Source organism: Aedes aegypti, chromosome 2, assembly GCF_002204515.2.
Source record: "Aedes aegypti strain LVP_AGWG chromosome 2, AaegL5.0 Primary Assembly, whole genome shotgun sequence".
NCBI lineage: Eukaryota > Metazoa > Arthropoda > Insecta > Diptera > Culicidae > Aedes > Aedes aegypti.
In genome coordinates, this window is record NC_035108.1 from 273911940 (window position 1) to 273934955 (window position 23016).

The 23016-nt window shown below is 39.3% G+C and overlaps 1 protein-coding gene across 1 annotated transcript in view; it reads right to left on the minus strand.

Moving 5' to 3' along the window:
- Positions 1 to 3974: 3974 nt before the first annotated feature.
- LOC5570422 (frizzled-4) overlaps positions 3975 to 23016 on the minus strand; it is a 151834-nt gene continuing 132792 nt past the window's right edge. Inside the window, exon 4 of the mRNA XM_001659083.3 lies at positions 3975 to 5512. Coding sequence (XP_001659133.3) covers positions 4869 to 5512 — 644 coding nt within the window. The 3' untranslated portion in view covers positions 3975 to 4868. The remainder of the gene's footprint in view (positions 5513 to 23016) is intronic.

A 23016-nucleotide genomic window follows, 5' to 3' on the forward strand; every position in this document is an offset into this window, starting at 1 on the left:
TCAATGTAAACCAAATTTTCATTCTAAACAACATTTAAAGGTTATTATTATACTTGTCTGCAGAGAGAATTTGAACTACGAAAGATAGGTTTCTCAAGAATGTTGTCTCACATTTCTCGAAGAAAAACTCCGAGGAATCTTCTAGTAATGACATCTCATGAGATTTCATCGGGAATAATTTCAGGGACTTAAGCCTGATTCGCTGCTGACAAGTAATTTCTCGGCCTATCTTGATGCATGGGAAATTTCTGCAAGGAATCGATCAAGAATGCGTTTTTTTTCTGATCGCAGTACGCAATTGAAAAGAACTGTCAGTTCAAACGGGAGTTGCTGTAGAAAATTTCTGCAAGGAATCGACGAGAAATTTCTTTAGCGATTCCTTTTCAGTAGCAAATCAGGCTTTGTACGGGGATCTTCCTAGAAATTCTTCTAGAGATTCGTCTACAAATTCTCCCGGAATTTTTTCCAGTGATTTTTCAAAGGATGTTTAGAGTGTTTTCTCCACAATTTCGTTCAGGAAATACGATACTACCTCCAGTTATTTTATCAAGGATTACCCCGGATATTTTTTTTCTTAGACTTACGATATTTTTTCAATAATTCTTCAATCGAATTCTCCAGTTATTACTCTAGGAGGTCTTAAAAAGGATTTTTGATTTTTTGTAGAATATACAAAGAAAATCAATGAATGAATCTTTGGATCCTGAGACTTCCATAAAAAATATCTAAAAGAATCTTTGAAGAAATTCTTGATTGAATCTCTCAGGTAATTTATTATTTCTCGTGAAGTCAACAAAATCACATTCTGCAAGTTCTAATATTTTGTTTCTGTTATATTATTTGAGTTTATTTTCATAAATTTCGCCAATTTTTCCGGATTTAAATAAAAAACATCTTTCAAATCGTATGATGCAACCTCAAACAGTATGTACTTTTGCATTGATTCTAATTATTCGTAGAAGTTTAACTTTAAATATGTTTATCGAGGTTTGTGGGCCCTTTAAATTGTGGGGCCCGGCAGGCTTTGGAAAATATAACGATCATTGGCCATAATCGAGCCATAATTTCATCCTATTTATCCGCCTGCATTCATACAACACGCATGACATTTATCGTTCATGGAAGATAACGAGCCATGAACGTAAACAAGAAAGACACACATCACCCACTGTTTGGTGCCGATTACTGTGTGTCACCACTTGTAACATTCGCTGACACACTCTTGAGTTGAATAAATCAATCTTAATATTATTTCAGTTTAATAAACTATTGTTTCGCTACTAATGTTACTTGGGAGATCATTGCAAAAGAAGGGTAGATTTGCAAACGAATCAAAGTATTTCAGCATCGTTTTAACGACACTATAGTAAAATACATAAAAAGACATTGTCAAGTTTTATTAAATTCTCTCAACTTCTTTCCCAAAAAACATAAGTAGTTGAAAAACAGTTTTTTCAGCTGGCGTATGCATGTTTAACCCCTCTACAAGCAGCTTCATTTTTAATATTTTAATTGCGATAAATTTTTTGTTTCTCGAAATTTTTGCATCATTTTTTCACAAGATCTCAAAAAACTCTTCTAGTTTAATACTCCGTGTCAATATCAACCATTGGTGATCTGGTTTTGAAGATATTCCGATGTTTAATGCCAGGTAATGAGGAGCTACTCTGAACAAATCATACAAATCGGTTCATTATTCTTTGAGAAATCTAAAAATTACGATATGAGGTTTTTTAGAGTTTTGAATCTTTATTTGTCCAGTGTGGTACCAGAAACATAAATGCTCATTACTCAAAGACGGCTGCACCAAATTGTTTATTTTTTCATACCATACTCGCATTAATGTATCATTCCAAGGAGTGAATATCCGAATACGATAAAAATTCTGTAGGCTGAGATATCTTCGTAGGAATTTTGGAATATCTCCGGGTCCAGATGACCAATTATCAATATCGACATATGTTCTTAAACTAGAAGAGATTTTTTAAGAGCTTGTGAAAAAAATGGTGCAAAAAAATCGAGAAACAAGAAAGTTATCGCGATATGAATATTTTTTTAGCGGTAAAAAATTAAGCTGCCGGTGGAGGGGTTAACTCTTGTTTCACTGAAATATTTGTTAGGTTATTATTCTTGGTAGAAACTTAGACGGAAAATCCATGATGAACCTTTCAGTTCATATGTATATCATATGGAATGCCACAACTGCAGCATGCACGTATCATTAATAAAGTCATTAATTGACATTAAATGAAATTAAACATATATTTGTCAGTTCATTTCAAATCAATAATTATATCTGTTTTGCACATACGATTGATTTGAAACAGTTTTATTAAAGTATCACTACTTTTGGACTTCTTGTTGTCATAATTTGATAAAGTTATCGTTAAGCTTTGATCAAGTTTGTTTATAAGATCCGGATTTTTTATTGTGTAAATGAATCGTTTTTGAAACATGAAAACGGTAGAAATCGATGGGAAATGTTAAGAATCCGTCATTGCAATCATCGTCATTAAAAGCAATTTTTCTGCTCAAAGCTGAAATGCTGATTTTGAACAATAAAAACTGTCTCTGAAAATTCTAAAATTAATGAAGGATTTTGCCCCATTTACAGTACTGGGTGCCGACTTGGGAGTTTCAAAATTTTGTATCTTTGCCATCGTTCGATCGATTTTGATGTAATTTTCATGAAAACCCATAAATGAGTTATATTTTTGTTGCACGCATTTCGTTTAGAGACTATTACATACACATGCAAAGAATAGTCAATTTTTGAAAAAAGTTCTCAGATCAATGATGTGAAACTGCTCGTGAAATAGTAAGCTGAGAAACAGGCTCAGATCTTTTGAATGAGATTAAGAGGAATTATATGAAATGGTGTCAATTCACTTTAAAAAATGAAAAATCATAAAAATCATGCCATCATATCAGCGAAAGAGGTTCTAAAATCAGCTATTTAGAGCCCTAATGGAACCAATTTATTCATGACACGAAATTTAATCACATCTTGGTGTAAAATCATGAGCCGTCGAAAGGTATCAGAGCATGATATTCTTGAAATGGCCCCTTAGGGTTCCTACCGGAAAAAAAATATCCGGTGACCATGTTCCAGAAATGATCACAATCGATTCCAAACTGAAACAGGTGGTATATTTTTATAGAACAGATCAATTTTCCAATGATTTTTGTAAATTTTGATAAAGTTTTGCTTCGAAATACCCCAAGTACCCTCAGTAACACAACATATTCGGACCTAAATCCGGAAACATTGACGAATTCAAAATCAATGCGTAAATAAAAAAATAACTCATGTGTGATTTTTCCTGAAAATCTCTTCAAAATCGATTGAACGATGGCGAGGATACAGCATTTTGAAACTTTGATGTCGGCACCTGGTACTGGAAAGGTTAAAACGGTTAATGTTAATTGGTGTTGCAATGTACTTGAATGCAGTAATAAAACCTTTTATAAAACAAACAATTTTACAAATCAAATGGGACAAAAAATAGGCATATAGATAACTGCAAATGAGCTTTAAAACTTTATTTTGGTAGTTTTGTATACAATATACAAACGTCACGAATCTGCAAGATACATCTATTGGCAAAATAAAACAATAACAAATACCTATCATTAATTTGTACTGTAATTGCTACTTGTGTAATAATGCCTGTGATGAATATTAACCTCATCTAGATACTCGTATTCGCCACTGATTGACCCTAAATTCTGTTTGGCACTGTAAGGTTTTCAACACACATTATGCTTACACAACTTTTGAGAACAATTTTGTTCTAGCCTGGATGTCTTTTTTTATTATGGAAGAACTTTAATTCTTCCTGTTTTGAATAATAGTTCTTAGGGGACCGACCTGGTGTAATGGTTAAAACACACACCTCTCACGCCAAGGACCTGGGATCAAATCCCATCCCATAGATGGTCACTTGTAACAAAAAGGTTATAGTGACGACTTCCTTCGGAAGGGAAGTAAAGCCGTTGGTTCCGAGATAAACTAGCCCAGGACTAAAAATCTCGTTAATAAAGATAAAGATCTGAAATGGTTACTTTAGAATCGCTGTAAATTGTTTGAATAACGACGAAAAACATTTAAGTTCGCCTGTGAAATGCGACAAACCTTCTCTATTTGTCTGTGCTCAGTCGTTCTCCGAGCGGTGTTGATTCGATGCGGTTTGTTAAATGTAGTGCTGATTGGGTTTCCCATAGATATACTAAAGATGACAAGAAAGACTATAGGAACACCGTTTTCGAAAAAGTGATCAGTTGAAACCATCACTGCGTTTATGTCGCCTAGCAGTTTACCCTTGCCCTTGTTTGAGCAAAGATAAACGAGATGCTAATTATTGTCGTATTATATAAATATACTCGATATTGCTGTTCGAAGTTCATTGTCCGGCGATTGCTGAATCTCCGCATTGATCTGCATGTAGCGCTGCCAACTTTTTAAAACGGTGTCGTAAAACCCCTTTGCCTATCACTACCTCACCATCCTCGATCACTGAGCAAACCTCGCGACCAACGCAACATGTTTCCTTGCAACATATAATTAAACGTTTTCTTAAGTACCCATTTCGGAAAAAAACACCGACTCAATATATCGCGCATCGTTTACGTACCCTAATAGCGTCCTACCTACGGAGCCAATTTTCAGGCTATCTTTTACACAAGTTCACATAAAAATCCAAATAAAATAATTTAAACTTCGTTTTACAATTAATATCACATTTTTTTCCAGCGCCGCTGACACGTAACATGGTACACCAATAAGCGACCACCACTTGGCCGCGGTTGTTGTCATCGGACCAGTTCCCTGCGTTGTCCCCAAGCTCCAAGCTAATTTACAACCTCGCCTACAGCACCGTCTCGTTGCCGGTGAGGCTCATCGTTTGCGAAGACGCCTTGTAGGTGCGAGGTTTTCGGTTGATGTGCGAATGCGAGGGGTACTTCCTCGCGTGCCGTGGCGGCAGTTTCCCTATCGAAACGGACACCAACGAGTTCTGGGGGCATACCACCGTCTGATAGGAGGCCGCCGAGTACGGGGAGGTGTTGAACTTTGGCTGCGGTTGTTTGTAGACCTGGTTGTTGATCTTACTCCGGCACAGACCGGCTATTCGAGGACCTACAGCCCACGCGGAGGCCAAAACTCCAACTAGGAGTTCTATCACCGCTCGCAGGATAAACGGCCAGATGGGAGCCATCATCGAGGAAACCGGTTCCAGCGAAGGGTGGGGCACACTTAGCCAGTTCTCCCGGTAGGCGAACTCGTAGAACATTATCACCAACATGAGGAAGCTCGGAACGGAATAGATGAACAGGAACTTGCCCATTCCGTTGATGTGTACGGGTAGGTTGTTGACCAGTAGCGCGGAAGATGATCGTTTCCGGAGGTACGCCGTGAAGAGATAGCCCGATCCGATGACCCAGTAGGTTAGCAGCGGGACTACGACGAATCCGAGCAACGCACGGTCGGACTGGTTGCCGATGAAGCATGAACCTGGAAGGAGAGGATGGGAAGTGTGAGATTAGCAGGATTCATCGGTTTGATAAAACTGTGGGTTGAGTACTTTGCGCAAGACAGTAAAAGATTGAAGCATGATTAAAACAATGATTATTGAGTAGGTATCGGCGAAATTTTCAGTTTGAAAATTATGAAAAGTGTTCTAAAAAATATATGATTTATCGTTCAAAGGTAACATTTTTTTCTAAATTCTAGTTACAGTTCCTGTTATCAAATCTTAAACTCAAAGAGGCTACACATGTTGTTTCCGTATAAGAAATGTTCAACAGCAGATATTTTAAAGTTTGAACATTCCACATAGCAATCAGGCCCAGCGGCATTTCTAGGAAAATAGATGAATAAATTGAGAAACATTTTTCACATGATCAGCATGGTATCCAACTCATGGGCAATTTTTCTTCTACGTAGGAAAAAAATAGTAGATTCTCAGCTGTTCTTAATCATAATCACCTGCACCCGCGGTACAAATGGGCAAACGTTTCACACACCTAGATGCGTAAAATGTGTGTTTTGCTGCTCCACTCTTGAAGATGATGTTCCATGTGGGGCAGGGAACCCGCCTCGAAAAAAGAACCGCAGTCTGCCAGCAGCGAACTGATGTTTATTTATTTTCCATAATTTATTGTTTGATTTTGTTTGGATAATTAATTTATACGAGTTTCGTTGCTTTGGTGAGGAGGGGGGAGGGTCAGGAGGGGTGATTTTTCTCGCTCCACGAGAAACATCATCGCCGCCCCGGTGCGTTGAAGGAAAAGCCGCAAGACGAAATAAAAATGCACGAAGGAAAGAAATAGCACACATTTCGAAGCAGAAATATTCATTGGCTGTCCGGGAATGAATGCCGGATCCAAGGGGAACCATAAATTAGCCATGAAATAAATTACAACATATATGCGATGCTTCTTGGAGATGTGTACGCATAGCTCGATTAACGTGTGAGGATCGCGCTAGGCCGCTGAAAACTAATGCTCCCTGAGTTATGAGTTCGACCGATCGATGCGTAGTAGAAACGTGATGACCACGATTCCGACCTGTGTAGTATTAGGGCGGTTCAGAAATCAAAAAAGTTTTAAATTCCAAGCTTTTATATCTTGCTTATTATCCTTCTAATAAAAATAGTGTTCTGTGAAATTCTGAGCTTTTGCGGTGGTGATTTCAAGGTGTTTCAAAAACCGTTTAAGTTTATATGGAAATTACTATGAAGACAATTGTAAAAACGTTCTAAACACGTAAGGACTGCAGTATTAGTACAAACTTATCATCTCATAGGAAAACTTGTTCTTCAAACCATATTCAAGAAAGTTGCTAAAGAAATAAATCCCTTTTGAGCTAATTTTGTTTGAGATTTTCTCAGAAGTTTGCATGACCACAATCCCATATGGAGCTAAATAATAAAGCAAACAAAATTAAGGATTCATTTTTCTCCCATCCGTCGGATTGAATTTCTCTTTTACTGTTCGAAGAATGATTTTTTACTTCGAAATGATAATTAATCTTTCTGTACTAACGTGTTTGGAATATGTTTCAAAATTATTCCATAGTAATTTCCACATAAACCTACATCGTCTCTGGGCCACCTTTAAATCATCACCGAAAAAAAAATCATAGAAAACTATTTGTCTCGGAAGGATGGTAACGAATACATGAGAGATTAGATTAATAAACTATTTTGAATTTGTGAACCGCCCTAGTGTATCTCTATTTCGTCGGAATAGGAAAGTTTTGCGGTCAATTGATCACCCGCATCATCCAGTCGGTGTGTTGGTGCTGTAATGTATTGGTTTCCCATTTATCTGCGCATCGGGAAATTAATCACTCAATTAGACAGGAAAAATAAACTATTTCCTTCCCCGTCGAGGTGGAAATGGAAGCCGCAACGAGATCAAGTTTTGGTGCGGCTTGCACTAATTGGGCGTCTGCGCCAGCAGCTCCAGAAGGAATCAGTGAAAATTAATAACATGGCACAGTGGAATCCGGATAATTGATTCCAAACACAGCTTGCCCGGCTGATAGTGGGATGAACCATATGGTGCTGGAGGGATTTATTTTTAAAACGATGTGATGATGGTGATTCAACTATTTTGAAAATAAAAACTGATATTAAAACTTGTTCATTTTAGAAAAGTGTAATCATTGATGGAATAGAAGTGTCTGAAGGAAAAAAAATGCGATATGTGAGGGAATATAAATAATTCTAACATATTGTTAGTTTCATGGCCAACAAAACGCGCCGCCAACTTTCAAACAAACCAACAAAATCGTCGCCAGCAAACGAATCAAAGGAGGTGACTTTCCGTTGTGTTGATCAGACTGGTTAAACATCAAATTCGCAGCGGCTGCTGCCCATGAGTTTGATGAATGAATTTATGGATGAATTGACGCTAAACAATTCAAGGGACGAATGACCTTCGGGTTAAAGTCCCTCTCAAACAACAACAACTAATTCATTTGCATCATTTATTTAGTTAACATCTGAACAGATAACATTGAATCAACAATTTCACGCCACAATACTCGGTTCGTGGCCACATCTCTCCATACTCGGTTCTGCCCCACGCTCGCCTAATCGATACGCACTTGATCCGCTCACCTTGCTCTCTGCGCTCCACGCCTTCTTGTACCAACCAGATCCAAAGCGAACACCATCTTTGCAGCGTCCGGTATTCCTGCAACATGCCCTACCCATCGTATCAATCCAGCTTTGGCCTCCGTGAAGCAAACAAATTTACTTGATCTCATAATCGTACCCCGGCTGTTAAGCCTGGCTCTCCGCATAACAGCTTCTAGCGCAATATTGAACAACAGGCACAGAAGTCCATCACCTTGTCGTAGTCCTCGGCGGGATTCAAACGAACTGGAGTGCTCACCTGAAACCTTCACTCAATTTTGCACAGCTTCCATCGTCGCTCGAACAAGTCTCGTAAGTTTCCCGTGAAAACTGTTCTCGTCAATGATTTTACATAGCTCTACGCGGTCGATACTATCGTGGGACGTCGTGTCGGTGGGACACGACATTTTTGGAGGATTTGCCGTACAGTAAAGATCTGGTCCGTTGTCGATCGGCCGTCAACGAAGCCGCCTCGATAACTTCTTACGAACTCGTTTACTACAGGTGACAGACGACGGAAGATGATCTGGGATAATACTTTGTAGGCCGCATTTAGAATGGTGATCGCACGAAAGATCTCACAATCTAACTTGTCGCCTTTCTAGTAGATAGGGCATATTACCCCTTCCTTCCACTCCTCCGGTAGCTGTTCTGTTTCCCAGATTGTGCCTATCAGCCGGTGCAGACAAATGGCCAGCCTTTCCGGACCCATCTTTATGGGTTCAGTTCCGATACCATCCTTACCAGCAGCTTTATTGCTCTTGAGCTCGTGAATGGCATCCTTAACCCCCCTCAAAGTGGGGTCTGGTTGGTTTCCATCCTCCGCAAGGCATTTCCTCCGTTGTTCCGTTCTTCATTGCCTCTTCATATTTTTGGATCACTTTGGACAAATAAATGGATGTAGATCTAACGTTTGAATATGTAAAACGGTGTATAATCTTTGGCTACAATTGACGCTATGGCCAAAACCGGTACTCCTACCCTGGGAGGGAGAAACCGATACAAAATTTATGTACCGTTTTGATTCATATTACGGACACTTAAGGCTTTAATGAAGTATAACTCAACATAGAGCAGACAAAACAAATCAATCTGTATGATTTTTCAGCGTTATCGAGCGTCGGAAACCCTTAAAAAAAATACGCCTCCGCAACTTGAATAATTTTAAATAAATCGAAATGTGTGGCCTTTCTATGATTCTTATCCCGGACGCTTCCTCACTTTTGCCTCATATTCCGGACACTTAGATTCGAATTCCGGACAGCTCATGGAAATCATCAATAGAAAAGTCAAATCATCAATTGAAGCCGTCAAGCCACGAAAGAGACGTCTAAGGCAGTTGGACATTATAAGTTTGCATAGATTTTTATGGAAAAAAGCTTATTAAAAGGAGCCTCGAAAATGAGAACGGCAACGTTATCAAGTTTGTCCATTCTTCAAGATCTGGGCTCACAGTGACAGTTTGTGACAGCAGAATCTCGGCTCACTATGACGTACCATTTTGAATCATATTACGGACAGCTTCAAATTCCGGACACTCTACTTTGTATGGGAAAGATTTCACACGAAATGTTTCAATTTTTGCCGTTAAAATAATATTACTTCAACGGCAAAAATTGAAACATTTCGTGTGAAATCTTTCCCATACAAAGTAGAGTGTCCGGAATTTGAAGCTGTCCGTAATATGATTCAAAACGGTACGTCATAGTGAGCCGAGATTCTGCTGTCACGAAGTGTCACTGTGAGCCCAGATCTTGAAGAATGGACAAACTTGATAAAAGCGCGTAATTGAACAAAACAAATTTTTGCATTCCAACAAAGTTGACAACAGTCGGTTGAAAATCAATTCCTGCAACACCCAAAAGCCATGCCAAGATAGTACCTTTTAATTTGATCGAATATAAAGTAATGAAACACGCATCTTTTTACTGTTTTTCAATCATCATTAAAATTGAATGCACATAAAACTGTGGCCCTTTTTCCAAGTTTGTCCAGAAAGATCGAAGGTACACAATAAAATAAAACTAGCGATTTTCCCCAAGCCTGCCTTGATTGTCGTTGGTGAGCAGGAGTTATCTTGCAATTTGGAAAAGTGTTGTGTCATATTTCGTGTGTAGTATCGGTGCCTCCCTCCCAGCTCCTACCCTAGTGTCATTTATAGACATGCTAAAGCAGTGCTTCCCAAACTTTATTGGCTTTCGTTCCTTGAGGTCAATATATTTAAGAATCGCCCCCTGATATGTAATTTATATTTTTGTATTAAATAACCGCTGTACTGTGTAGAGATTCCAAACTACATATTATCATAAGTGTGCCAAAAATGGATCAAACAATCAAATTTACTGGCGGTGGTACTTTATATGTGATAAAAATGAAACCATTTTTTGAATTTAAAGCATAGAGACCGACAATTTTCGGCCCAGTCATATGATTTTAGCCTATTTTATTTAAAAATAAAAAAAATGGCACGGAATTCTTGGCCTTGTAAATATAAGTGAAACACTCCATAAATTCTGATATTTTTATGCTAGATTTATACAGATGTTATACCAAATAGGTAAGTTCAACTACTACAGCAAATGAGGCAAGTACGAATGCTTAGGGTAGAGTAAGGTGGGGCAAAACTTCGACCCTAGTGATATAATCAAAGTTTCCAGGAAAATAATAACAGATGAAACAAAACAAATACCATACAGCGAACCTTCAACATATCGGCTATAACTTTGCTGAACAAACTTGTGTCAAAATATTTACCCATTTTTAGTTATAACAGTTTCAAAATTGATTGTCTTAAACGAACTTTTGCCCCACCGGTGGGGCAAAAGTTCGAATCTAGTGTGGGGCAAAAGTTCGTTGGCTAAAACACAAAATATCAATACTTTTATGCCAGGCATACTTTAGAGTAAAGTGGGGCAAAAGTTCGAGTGGGGTAAGAGTTTTCTTTTTAAGATTTCTAGCTCAATTCAAAACAAATCTTATAAATGTCATGGTGGTTCGAATGCTATTCAAGTAAGAGACTTTCAATCCAAATATCATAAAAATCTATTGAGATTTGGAAAAGTTATGGCTATTTGTTGTTTTTCGACGTGAATATTGTAATTTTTGGTCAAACTTTCGTTGCATGGAACCAATTGAAGATAAATCTTTTTCAATATTTTATGTAAGGGCGTTTTTAGGCCTATCATAAGGCTGCTTTGAAGTGTATTAGTTTTTGCATAAATGCTTGAAAACAATTTTTGGCCCATAGTGGGACAAAAGTTCGAATCAGCGGGGCAAAAGTTCGACCCATGTATAACATCACGGAAAAATTTTCAAATTGCCTAAAATCCACACATTATCTTCAAAATTAGTTAAATTTGTCTGATCGTGTGAAAATTGTTACCAAAATTTTACATTTCCACTTAGTTATGCAAAAAGCTGCTATTTTTGAGTATATTACAATTAACCCGGTTTTGGGCAATTTTTTGATGAAAATTTAGTGTGTATTTTTCGTCAAACTTAAGTTTACGGCTGGTGTAAAGTATGCCTGTCATAAAAGGATCGAAATTTTGTGTTTTAGTCAGCGAACTTTTGCCCCACGCTAGATTCGAACTCTTGCCCCACCGGTGGGGCAAAAGTTCGAATAAGACAATCAATTTTGAAACTGTTATAACTAAAAATGGGTAAATATTTTGACATAAGTTTGTTCAGCAAAATTATAGCCAATATGTTGAAGGTTCACTGTAGGGTATTTGTTTTGTTTTAACTGCTATTGTTTTCCTGGAAACTTTGATTATACCACTAAGGTCGAACTTTTGCCCCACCTTACTCTATACCAACTGTAAACTTATGTTAACCGAAAAATACACACTAAATTTTCATCGAAAAAATGCCCAAAACAGGGTTAATTGTAATACACCCAAAAATAGCAGTTTTTCGCAAAACTAAGTGAAAATGTAAAATTTTTGTGACATTTTTCGCACGATCAGGCAAATTTCGCTAAATTTGAAGATAATATGTAGATTTCAGGAAATTTGAAAAAATTTCCGTGGTTTTATACATGGGTCGAACTTTTGCCCCGCAGATTCGAACTTTTGCCCCGCTATGGGCCAGAAATTGATTCCAACTATTTATGGAAAAACTAATACACGTCAAAGCATCCTTATGATAGGCCTAGAAACGCCCTTACATAAAATATTGAAAAATATTTTATCTTCATTTGGTTCCATGCATCGAAAGTTCGACCAAATATTATAATATTCACGTCGAAAAACAACAAATAGCCATAACTTTTCCAAATCTCAATCGATTTTCATGATATTTGAAGTGAAAGTCTTTTACTTGAATAGCATTCAAACCACCATGACATTTCTAAGTTTTGAGTTGATTTGAGCTAGAAATCTTAGAAAGAAACTCTTGCCCCACTTTACTCTACGTTCTCTTGAAATCACTAAGAAATACTTGGTCCGGTCTAGGAACTTCAACAAATAATCTCGAATTGCAACAGAGTCTATCGTTTTATTATATTTTCTATCATCAACAAAGTTATCTTGCGTTCATTACTGGCTTCTGAATTAGCTTTCACTAAATAGGGTCCTAGGTGCCCAGATTGCCGAAACGGTAAACGCGCAGCTATTCAGCAAGACCAAGCTGAGGGTCGTGGGTTCGAATCCTACCAGTCGACGATCTTTTCGGGTTGGAAACTTGATTCCAGGGCATGGAGTACCTTCCATACGATATACACATGCAAAAATGGTCAATTGGCAAAGAAAGCTCTCAGTTAATAACTGTGGAAGTGCTCATAAGAACACTAAGCTGAGAAGCAGGCTTTGTCCCAGTTGGGACATAGCGCCAGAAATAAGAAGAAGAATAAATTGGGTCCTAAAATGTTCAATGAAATCTTATTTTTATTTAATAACACGAAAGAGCATGTACTTGCAACTATGTTAGCAATTTTTCCCGCTCAAATAACGGTTTTATCACATTCAAACTTTAATTTAAAAAAAAATGTGACACTTCTGATCATGTTTAACGTTAACTTAGTCGACAAAAACGCCACAGGGCTTATAGTTTCAACACTAGGGTTGTTCCTGTCTGACATTTCAGAAGGGACACGGAAAACAAAATATATCCAAAAATTTGAGTTTAAGCCAAGGAGAGTGACAAAATCTCAAAAAACCGTAAAAATTGTTTTTTGTACTTAAACTAACGACAAACATTTCAAAAGTGAGTAAACATGTGTTTCTGTCCTAAACTTAAGCGTTCGGTGCTAATATTGGAACAGAGCTTTAAGACCCTATTGCAATAATCGATACACTTTTGGTCCACTTTCCTGCTTTTTCAAATCTCATATAGATTCGTTAATGTTTCAATTTTTTTCACATGTTTTTCCTGAAATTATTGAAATTAGTTTAAGAAACTGTGTATAGATGTTTAACGATATTGAAGACGCTTTGCATCCAATCCAAAACTTAAAAGAAATATACGAAAAGCCATATTTTTGTTTCAACTTCATTGCACTGCAACATAACGTGGTGATAAAGTGATTATTTCTCAAAAATTCGGGAAATATATATTTTTTTTCTTTTTTAGGTATTGTGATTTTTAAAAATTGTGCGTCAGATAACAAACAATAATTACTACCTAATTCTAAAGTTTTGCAATAAGAAAGTCATCAAACAATATTTTTACGATTTTGAAACATTTGTTTTCGTTGCGCATATGGTTTTTGCTCTGAAAAAATTGAAACACACATTATATTTGCTTCGCAAATCTCACGCTTGTGATTTTGATGCAAAATCACTCAAACCGTAAAAAATAATTCAGTCGCAAAACCCGTCAAAAACTCATAAAACCTGAATGTTGTTGTTTACGTTAGAAAAGGATTACTATAATTTTAACAGACGAACAAGAAATGTTTGCCGTTTGTGAGGAAATACGAGACAATGAGTCAAAAAGGTGAGTCAATTCATCCATGATTTTTTGACTGATGAGTTGCGCGATTGATAATCCACGCATGAAAAATTTCAAGCTTGAGTTATGAGAAATTGAGTTTTTCACAACACTGCTACTACTATTACCATTCGCAGCGTGCTTGCAACACCCAGTGGCATAGTCGAAATACGCATGGAGGGTATATGCAACGAAGTAGGCCTACCGTTCATGTTTTGTGAGTGTGTTAGTGTGGCTCACAACGCTGTTAGGCATCCCGTTGGTTGAGTGTTGAAAAACATCAGCGTTTACTGCTTTTAGCGTGGCCCGCGTTTTCGACCTGTACTGTTTAGGCCGGTCCGCGTGAGAGATGATTGTTAGGCGAGATTTGTTCGTAGTTGACAGTCGTGTACCCACCCTGGAAATACGTTCCTGACGAAAAAATTTCTGGACTGAAGCGGGAATCGAACCCACGTTGCTTGGATCCTTTGGGACCAAATGCTAATTATACAACCGTTCACTTAAATTCAACAAGGGTTTCTATTGTAACGTCCAGATTTAAAACATTTGGCCATAATTCCAGACACCCTCTTATCACACCTTTTAGTACACATTTACACAATATTTCACAACTGTGATGTCACCGAATTGTAAAACTATCGTTTTTAGTCTAGTTCAGTTGAAATCACTTCACTAAGAATAACACTAACACTTCTACCGAATAAACTTGCGATGCAAAAAAAGGACGTCCAGTCGGAGTGGCTTATTTGTTTTACATTTTTATTAATTATTTGGTAATGATAACTAGAATAAAACTATCAGTAAAATGAACAGGAGTATCATTAATAGTTAGTATGATGAAAAACTGACAGAATAACATTTAATTTTTCGTTTAATTAATGAATATTATCAGTGTCCGGATGTTGGTACCGTCCGGATTTTGATTCATCACGGTACCTACATTGAAAACTTCTCATCGCAAAGTAGGCTGATTAGCGACACTCATAAACACATCATAGGCAGAGTTGCTCGATGTCACTATCAATGCTTAAAATTTGCTGATTTGTACAGGCCGACTGCGATACAAATCGGATCATTCCATATCACATCAACATCATGCTGTCTACTCCATCACCAGTGCATTGATGGCGATAGACTATGGGTATCACTGATGGGTTAAGTTTATCTTTAAATTAAGCAGATAAAATGGCAATTTATCAGTACGATATTTTCGACAGTGTTGCAGATAGATTGAAACTATGTGTTGGTCACTGAAAAACATTAATAGCATGGATAATGACCACGTGATCACTCATTCTGCAGTGATTTTGATCTAGAGTGCGATGTCGCATCACTGCTTTTTTTTTTTTTTTTTTTTTTTTAATTTCTTTATTAGTATCATTCCAAACATTACATTCATTATTTCTTATATCTAGGTGTTCTGTGTTATTAGACAACAATATCATCCTAATTTGGTAAAACAAATCTAAGATTTTATTAACATTTTGTTAACAACATATTACATTTCATTTGCCGTAGCAGTTCAGATTTTTTACAGGTGAGTTGATTTCACCTGCTTATAAGAGAAAAAAAAAAGTTTTTAATATACTTAACCTAACTTAACCTAATCATATAACGCATTAATCGTGGCAATAGAAGATTGTAACGATTTTTGCCTGGGCTGCAAAACGGTGAGTCGACAACAAGGAAGGAGCGTTCAACACAGCTCTGGTCCTCACAAGTTCCTACCTCACGCTTCCACGGGTCAAACGATGACAAAGACCGCCAGCTAAGGGTTGCGTACTTAGCTGGTAGTGCAGCCTGGGCACTGTTGTCCTTCTGACATCAGCTAGATTGAGGAGGTACGTCTCGAGCGTCTGTTCACCAGGAGGTGCGGCTCAAACAGCGTCTGTTCTGGTATCCAGCGGCTGAGCAAGAAATGCTGAATCGCGCACAGCTAAATCCAAGGTGGTAGCCCCATCAGCGCGATCGTCCTAGTGTTAGTTGGGACGTTAAACAGAGCTGGCACGATGGCGCTCCGGCGAGACAGGAGTGTTGGCGTAGGCCCAATAAGCCACCCGTAAAAATCCTTATTGCGAATAACATAGGAGATAATACGACCCGGAACAATCGGCAAAGACCCACGCGACGAAATAAGGATTACGATTGGAAACTTGGAACATGGAACTGCAAGTCACTTGGTTTCGCAGGTTGCGACAGGATAATCTATGACGAACTACATCCCCGTAACTTCGATATCGTAGCGCTGCAGGAACTTTGTTGGACTGGACAGAAGGTGTGGAAAAGCGGGCATCGAGCGGCTACCTTCTACCAAAGCTGTGGCACCACAAATGAGCTAGGAACTGGCTTCATAGTGTTGGGCAAGATGCGACAACGCGTTATCGGGTGGCAGCCGATCAACGCAAGGATGTGCAAGATGAGGATAAAAGGCCGTTTCTTCAACTACAGCATCATCAACGTACACTGCCCACACGAAGGGAGACCCGACGACGAGAAGGAGACGTTTTACGCGCAGCTGGAGCAGATTTATGACGGATGCTCGCCGCGTGACGTGAAAATCGTTGTTGGCGACATGAACGCACAGGTAGGACGAGAGGAGATGTACAGACCGGTGATCGGGCGGAACAGTCTGCACGCCGTATCTAACGACAACGGCCAACGATGCGTCAACTTTGCAGCCTCTCGTGGTATGGTAGTCCGAAGCACCTTCTTCCCCCGTAAAGATATCCATAAGACCACCTGGAGATCACCCGATAACCTAACCGAGAACCAAATCGACCACGTTCTAATCGACGGAAAATTCTTCTCTGACATTACCAATGTTCGCACATACCGCAGTGCGAATATAGATTCGGATCACTACCTAGTTGCTATATGCATGCGCTCAAAACTTTCGACGGTGACAAACTCGCGTCGAAGCCGAACGCCGCGGCTTAACATCGAGCGGCTACGGGACTCAGAAGTAGCCCAAGAATACGCGCAGCAGTTGGAAGTGGCCCTACCAACGGAAGAGCAGCTCGGCGCCGCCACTCTTGAAGATGGCTGGAGGCACATAAGATCCGCCATAGGTAGCACCGCAACAGCAGCACTAGGTCCAGCGGCCCCGAATCAGAGAAATGACTGGTACGACGGCGAATGCGAGCAGTTGAAGAATGAGAAGAATGCAGCATGGGCGAGAATGCTGCAACACCGCACGAGAGCGAACGAGGCACGGTATAAACAGGCGCGGAACAGACAAAACTCGATCTTCCGAAGAAAAAAGCGCCATCAAGAAGAACGAGATCGCGAAGCGATGGAAGAGCTGTTCCGCGCTAAAGACACACGGAAGTTCTACGAGAAGCTTAACCGTTCGCGCAAAGGCTTTGTGCCACAAGCCGACATGTGCAGAGACTTTGACGGAAATCTTCTCACGAACGAACGTGAGGTGGTCGAAAGGTGGCGGCAGCACTATGACGAGCACCTTAATGGTGATGTGGCCAGTAGCGGAGGTGGCACGGAAATAACTTTGGGAGCACGCGCGGACGACGAAAGACTTCCGCCTCCAGATCTCCAAGAGGTAGAAACGGAGATTAGACGGTTGAAAAACAACAAAGCCGCTGGAGTGGACCAACTTCCTAGCGAGTTGCTAAAATACGGTGGTGATGCACTGGCAAGAGCGCTGCACTGGGTTATTTCCAAGATTTGGGAGGAGGAAGTATTGCCGGAGGAGTGGATGGAAGGTGTCGTGTGTCCCATCTACAAAAAGGGCGACAAGTTGGATTGCGCCAATTATCGTGCGATCACAATTTTGAGCGCCGCCTACAAGGTACTCTCCCAAATTCTATGCCGCCGTCTATCACCAATTGCTAGAGAATTCGTTGGACAATATCAGGCAGGATTTATGGGCGAACGAGCAACAACGGACCAGATATTCGCCATCCGCCAGGTGTTGCAGAAATGCCGCGAATACAATGTACCCACACATCATTTATTCATCGATTTTAAATCGGCCTATGATACAATCGATCGAGAACAGCTATGGCAGATTATGCACGAATACGGTTTCCCGGACAAACTGATAAGATTGATCAAGGCGACGATGGAGCGAGTGATGTGCGTAGTCCGAGTATCAGGGACACTCTCGAGTCCCTTCGAATCTCGCAGAGGGTTACGGCAAGGTGATGGCCTTTCGTGTTTACTGTTCAACATTGCTTTAGAGGGTGTGATAAGAAGAGCGGGGATAGACACGAGTGGCACGATTTTCAGAAAGTCCGTTCAGTTACTTGGTTTCGCCGACGACATTGATATCGTAGCACGGAACTTTGAGACGATGGCGGATACGTACATCCGACTAAGGGCTGAAGCTAGGCGAATCGGACTGAACATCAATGTGTCAAAGACGAAGTACATGATAGCGAGGGGCTCAAGAGAAGACACGGCACGCCCCCCACCTCGAGTTCATATTGACGGTGATGAAATCGAGGTTGTCGAAGAATTCGTGTACTTGGGCTCACTGGTGACCGCCGACAACGACACCAGCAGAGAAATCCAGAGACGCATCGTTGCTGGAAATCGTGCCTACTTTGGACTCCGCAGAACGCTCCGATCGAGCAAAGTTCGCCATCGCACGAAGTTGACCATCTACAAGACGCTGATTAGACCGGTACTCCTCTATGGGCACGAAACATGGACCCTACGTGCAGAGGATCAACGCGCCCTTGGTGTTTTCGAACGGAAGGTGTTGCGGACCATCTACGGCGGAGTGCAGATGGAAGACGGAACGTGGAGAAGGCGGATGAACCATGAATTGCACCAGCTGCTGGGAGAACCAACCATTGTCCACCTCGCAAAAATTGGGAGGCTGCGGTGGGCCGGGCATGTCACCAGAATGTCGGATACCAACCCGGTGAAAATGGTTCTCGAAAACAATCCGACCGGCACAAGACGACGTGGTGCGCAGCGAGCAAGATGGGTCGATCAAGTTGAGGACGATCTGCGGACCCTTCGCAGAATGCGTGGCTGGCAACGGGCAGCCATGGACCGAGTCGAATGGAGACGTCTCCTACGTACAGCAGAGGCCACCCAGGCCTTAGCCTGACTGGTAAGGTAAGGTAAGTAACGATTTTTGCCTGAAATTATTGATTATTTTATTTGACATTTGTTCCAATGTTTCAACATTGGATATCCTATGTAACTCATTGGTACTATACCAGGGAGGAAGCCTCAGAATCATTTTCAAAATTTTATTTTGAATTCTCTGCAGAGCTTTCTTCCTGGTATTACAACAGCTAGTCCATATTGGTACAGCATACAACATGGCTGGCCTGAAAATTTGTTTGAATATCAAAAGCTTGTTCTTAAGACAAAGTTTTGATTTTCTATTAATAAGGGGATAGAGACATTTTACATATTTGTTACATTTGGCTTGAATGCCCTCAATGTGATTTTTGAAAGTTAAATTCTTATCTAGCATGAGTCCTAGATACTTAACTTCATCTGACCAATTTATTGGAACCCCTCTCATCGTGACAACATGTCTACTTGAAGGTTTCAAATAAAGAGCTTTTGGTTTATGTGGGAATATTATTAGTTGAGTTTTGGAAGCATTAGGAGAAATCTTCCATTTTTGCAAGTATGAAGAAAAAATATCCAAACTTTTTTGCAATCGACTACAGATGACACGCAGGCTTCGTCCTTTGGCGGAGATGCCTGTGTCATCCGCAAACAAAGATTTTTGACATCCCTGAGGTAACTCAGGTAAGTCAGATGTGAAAATATTGTATAATATTGGTCCCAAGATGCTGCCTTGGGGAACACCAGCTCTTACAGGAAGTCTTTCAGATCTGGAGTTCTGATAATTAACCTGAAGTGTACGATTTGACAGATAATTTTGAATTATTCTAACAATGTATGTTGGAAAATTAAAATTTTTCAATTTTACAATCAAACCTTCATGCCAAACACTGTCGAATGCTTTTTCTATGTCTAGAAGAGCAAGACCAGTAGAGTAGCCTTCAGATTTGTTGGAACGGATCAAATTTGTTACACGTAAAAGTTGATGAGTGGTCGAATGTCCATGGCGGAATCCGAACTGTTCATTGGCAAAAATTGAATTTTCGTTGATGTGGGCCATCATTCTGTTCAAAATAACCTTTTCAAAAAGTTTACTGATGGAGGAAAGCAAACTGATTGGACGATAGCTAGAAGCTTCTGCAGGATTTTTGTCTGGTTTTAAAATTGGAACAACCTTAGCATTTTTCCATTTGTCAGGAAAATATGCTAATTGAAAACATTTGTTAAATATATCAACTAAAAATGATAAGCTACTTTCTGGAAGTTTCTTGATGAGGATGTAGAAAATTCCATCATCGCCAGGAGCTTTCATATTTTTGAATTTTTTAATAATAGTTCTCACTTCTTCCAAATCAGTCTCCCAGGCATTTTCGAAAACGTTCTCTTGATTGAGAATATTTTCGAACTCCTGAGTAACTTCATTTTCAATTGGACTAGTAAGTCCTAAATTAAAATTGTGAGCACTTTCAAACTGCATAGCAAGTTTTTGAGCTTTTTCGCAATTAGTTAGTAATAATTTGTTTTCCTCTTTCAATGCCGGTATAGGCTTCTGAGGTTTTTTCAAGATTTTAGATAATTTCCAAAAGGGCTTAGAGCCGGGGTCCAATTGAGAAATTTTATTTTCAAAATTTTTGTTTCTTAAATCTGCAAAACGTTTCTTGATTTCTTTCTGCAAATCCTGCCATATAATTTTCATAGCAGGATCACGAGTGCGTTGAAATTGCCTTCTCCTCACGTTTTTAAGACGGATCAAGAGTTTAAGATCATCGTCTATAATCACGGATTCAAATTTTACTTTACATTTTGGAATTGCAATGTTCCTGGCTTCAACAATGGAATTTGTTAAAGTTTCAAGAGCATTGTCAATATCAATTTTAGTTTCTAAAGAAATGTTAACATCAAGATTAGAGTCAACATACGTTTCATGTATATTCCAGTCGGCTCGTAAATAATTGAAAGTGGAGCTGATAGGATTGAGAATCGCTTCATGCGATATTTGAAATGTAACAGGGACATGATCAGAATCAAAATCAGCATGAGTAACTAATTGGCTACAAAGATGACTAGAGTCGGTTAAGACCAAGTCAATCGTAGATGGATTTCTAGAAGAGGAAAAACATGTAGGGCTATCAGGGTATTGAATTGAGAAATATCCTGAAGAGCACTCATCAAATAAAATTCTGCCGTTGGAATTACTTTGAGAATTATTCCATGACCGATGTTTGGCATTAAAGTCACCAATGACAAAAAATTTTGACTTATTGCGAGTCAATTTTCGCAAGTCAGTTTGAAGCCAATTAACTTGCTGTCCAGAGCATTGAAAAGGCAAATAGGCAGCTATGAAAGTATATTTACCAAACTGTGTTTCAACAGAAACACCTAAAGTTTCAAAAACTTTAGTTTCAAATGACGAAAACAGTTGATGTTTTATACGCCTATGAATGATGATTGCAACTCCCCCACATGCCCCATCAAGTCGATCATTACGATAAACAAAAAAGTTAGGATCTTTTTTAAATTTGGATCCAGGTTTTAAATGAGTTTCGGTAATAACTGCTATATGCACTTTATTAGCTGTAAGAAAATTAAACAGCTCGTCCTCTTTACCATTCAGAGAACGAGCATTCCAATTTAAAATATTTAAATTATTATTTGGATCCATTAGAAAAACGTAATCCAATAACAATTTTATTTGTAAATTTTACACCTACTTGGACTGCTTCAGTCATAGTGGTGGCTTTGAACATTGCATCAATCATTAGATTCAATTGTTCAGTTAGAAAATTAAAATCAGAGGCAGACATATCATCTGATGATTTCCCATTGGAATTTCCGGTAGACGAAGAAGCGGAGTTACCTGTGGCGGTAGGGTTTTTTCCATTTGATTCGAAACAAGTAGAATGGGTACCCATGGATCGAACAGGGGAGGAGTTCAAATTTCCTGCTACGATATCGGCAAAGGATTTTCCGTGGGTAGATACATTCGAAATTGAAAGATTCGAACGGCTACCCGACGGATTAAAATTAGTTTGTGAATGAGCATGATTATGATCTTCCTGATGGGTATGATTCATGATCAAGCGATCGTTAACTGAAAAATGAGCATTGTTCGATACTCTACCAGGCAAATTCCGGAAACGACCGTTATCGTAACGGATATTATCCTTCATCTGCTTGGCACGAGCCTCAACGACTCTTTTGCGTGAAATGCATTCCCAAAAGTTAGCTTTGTGAGGGCCCTTGCAATTGGCGCATTGAAATTTTCTGGTATCTTCTTTTACAGGACAGTCGTCCTTAGCGTGAGAAGAACCTCCGCAAATCATGCATTTAGCATCCATGCGACAATTTTTTGTACCATGACCCCACTTTTGGCACCGACGGCACTGAGTGGGTTTCTGGTAATTTCCTCCAGGTTTCTGGAAATGTTCCCACGTCACACGGACATCGAACATAAGTTTTGCTTTTTCTAAAGCTTTAATATTATTTAGTTCTTTTTTGTTAAAGTGAACTAAATAATATTCTTGAGAAAGCCCTTTCCGAACAATGCCAGATTGGGTTCTCTTTTTCATAATGATTACTTGGACTGGTGAAAATCCAAGTAAATCATTTATTCCATTTTTGATCTCTTCAGGTGACTTATAGTCACTTGAGAGACCTTTCAAGACGACTTTGAACAAACGTTCAGTTTTGTCGTCATAAGTAAAAAATTTGTGCTTCTTCTCTTCAAGATATCTGAGAAGAAGTTCGCGATCTTTAAGAGTTTCCGGCAAAACGCGACAGTCTCCTTTCTTTGCGATTTGGAAGGAAACCTTGATTCCCCTAATGGAGTTCAAGATCTCCTGCCTAAATCCCCCAAATTCGGAACAACTGACCACGATAGGCGGCACTC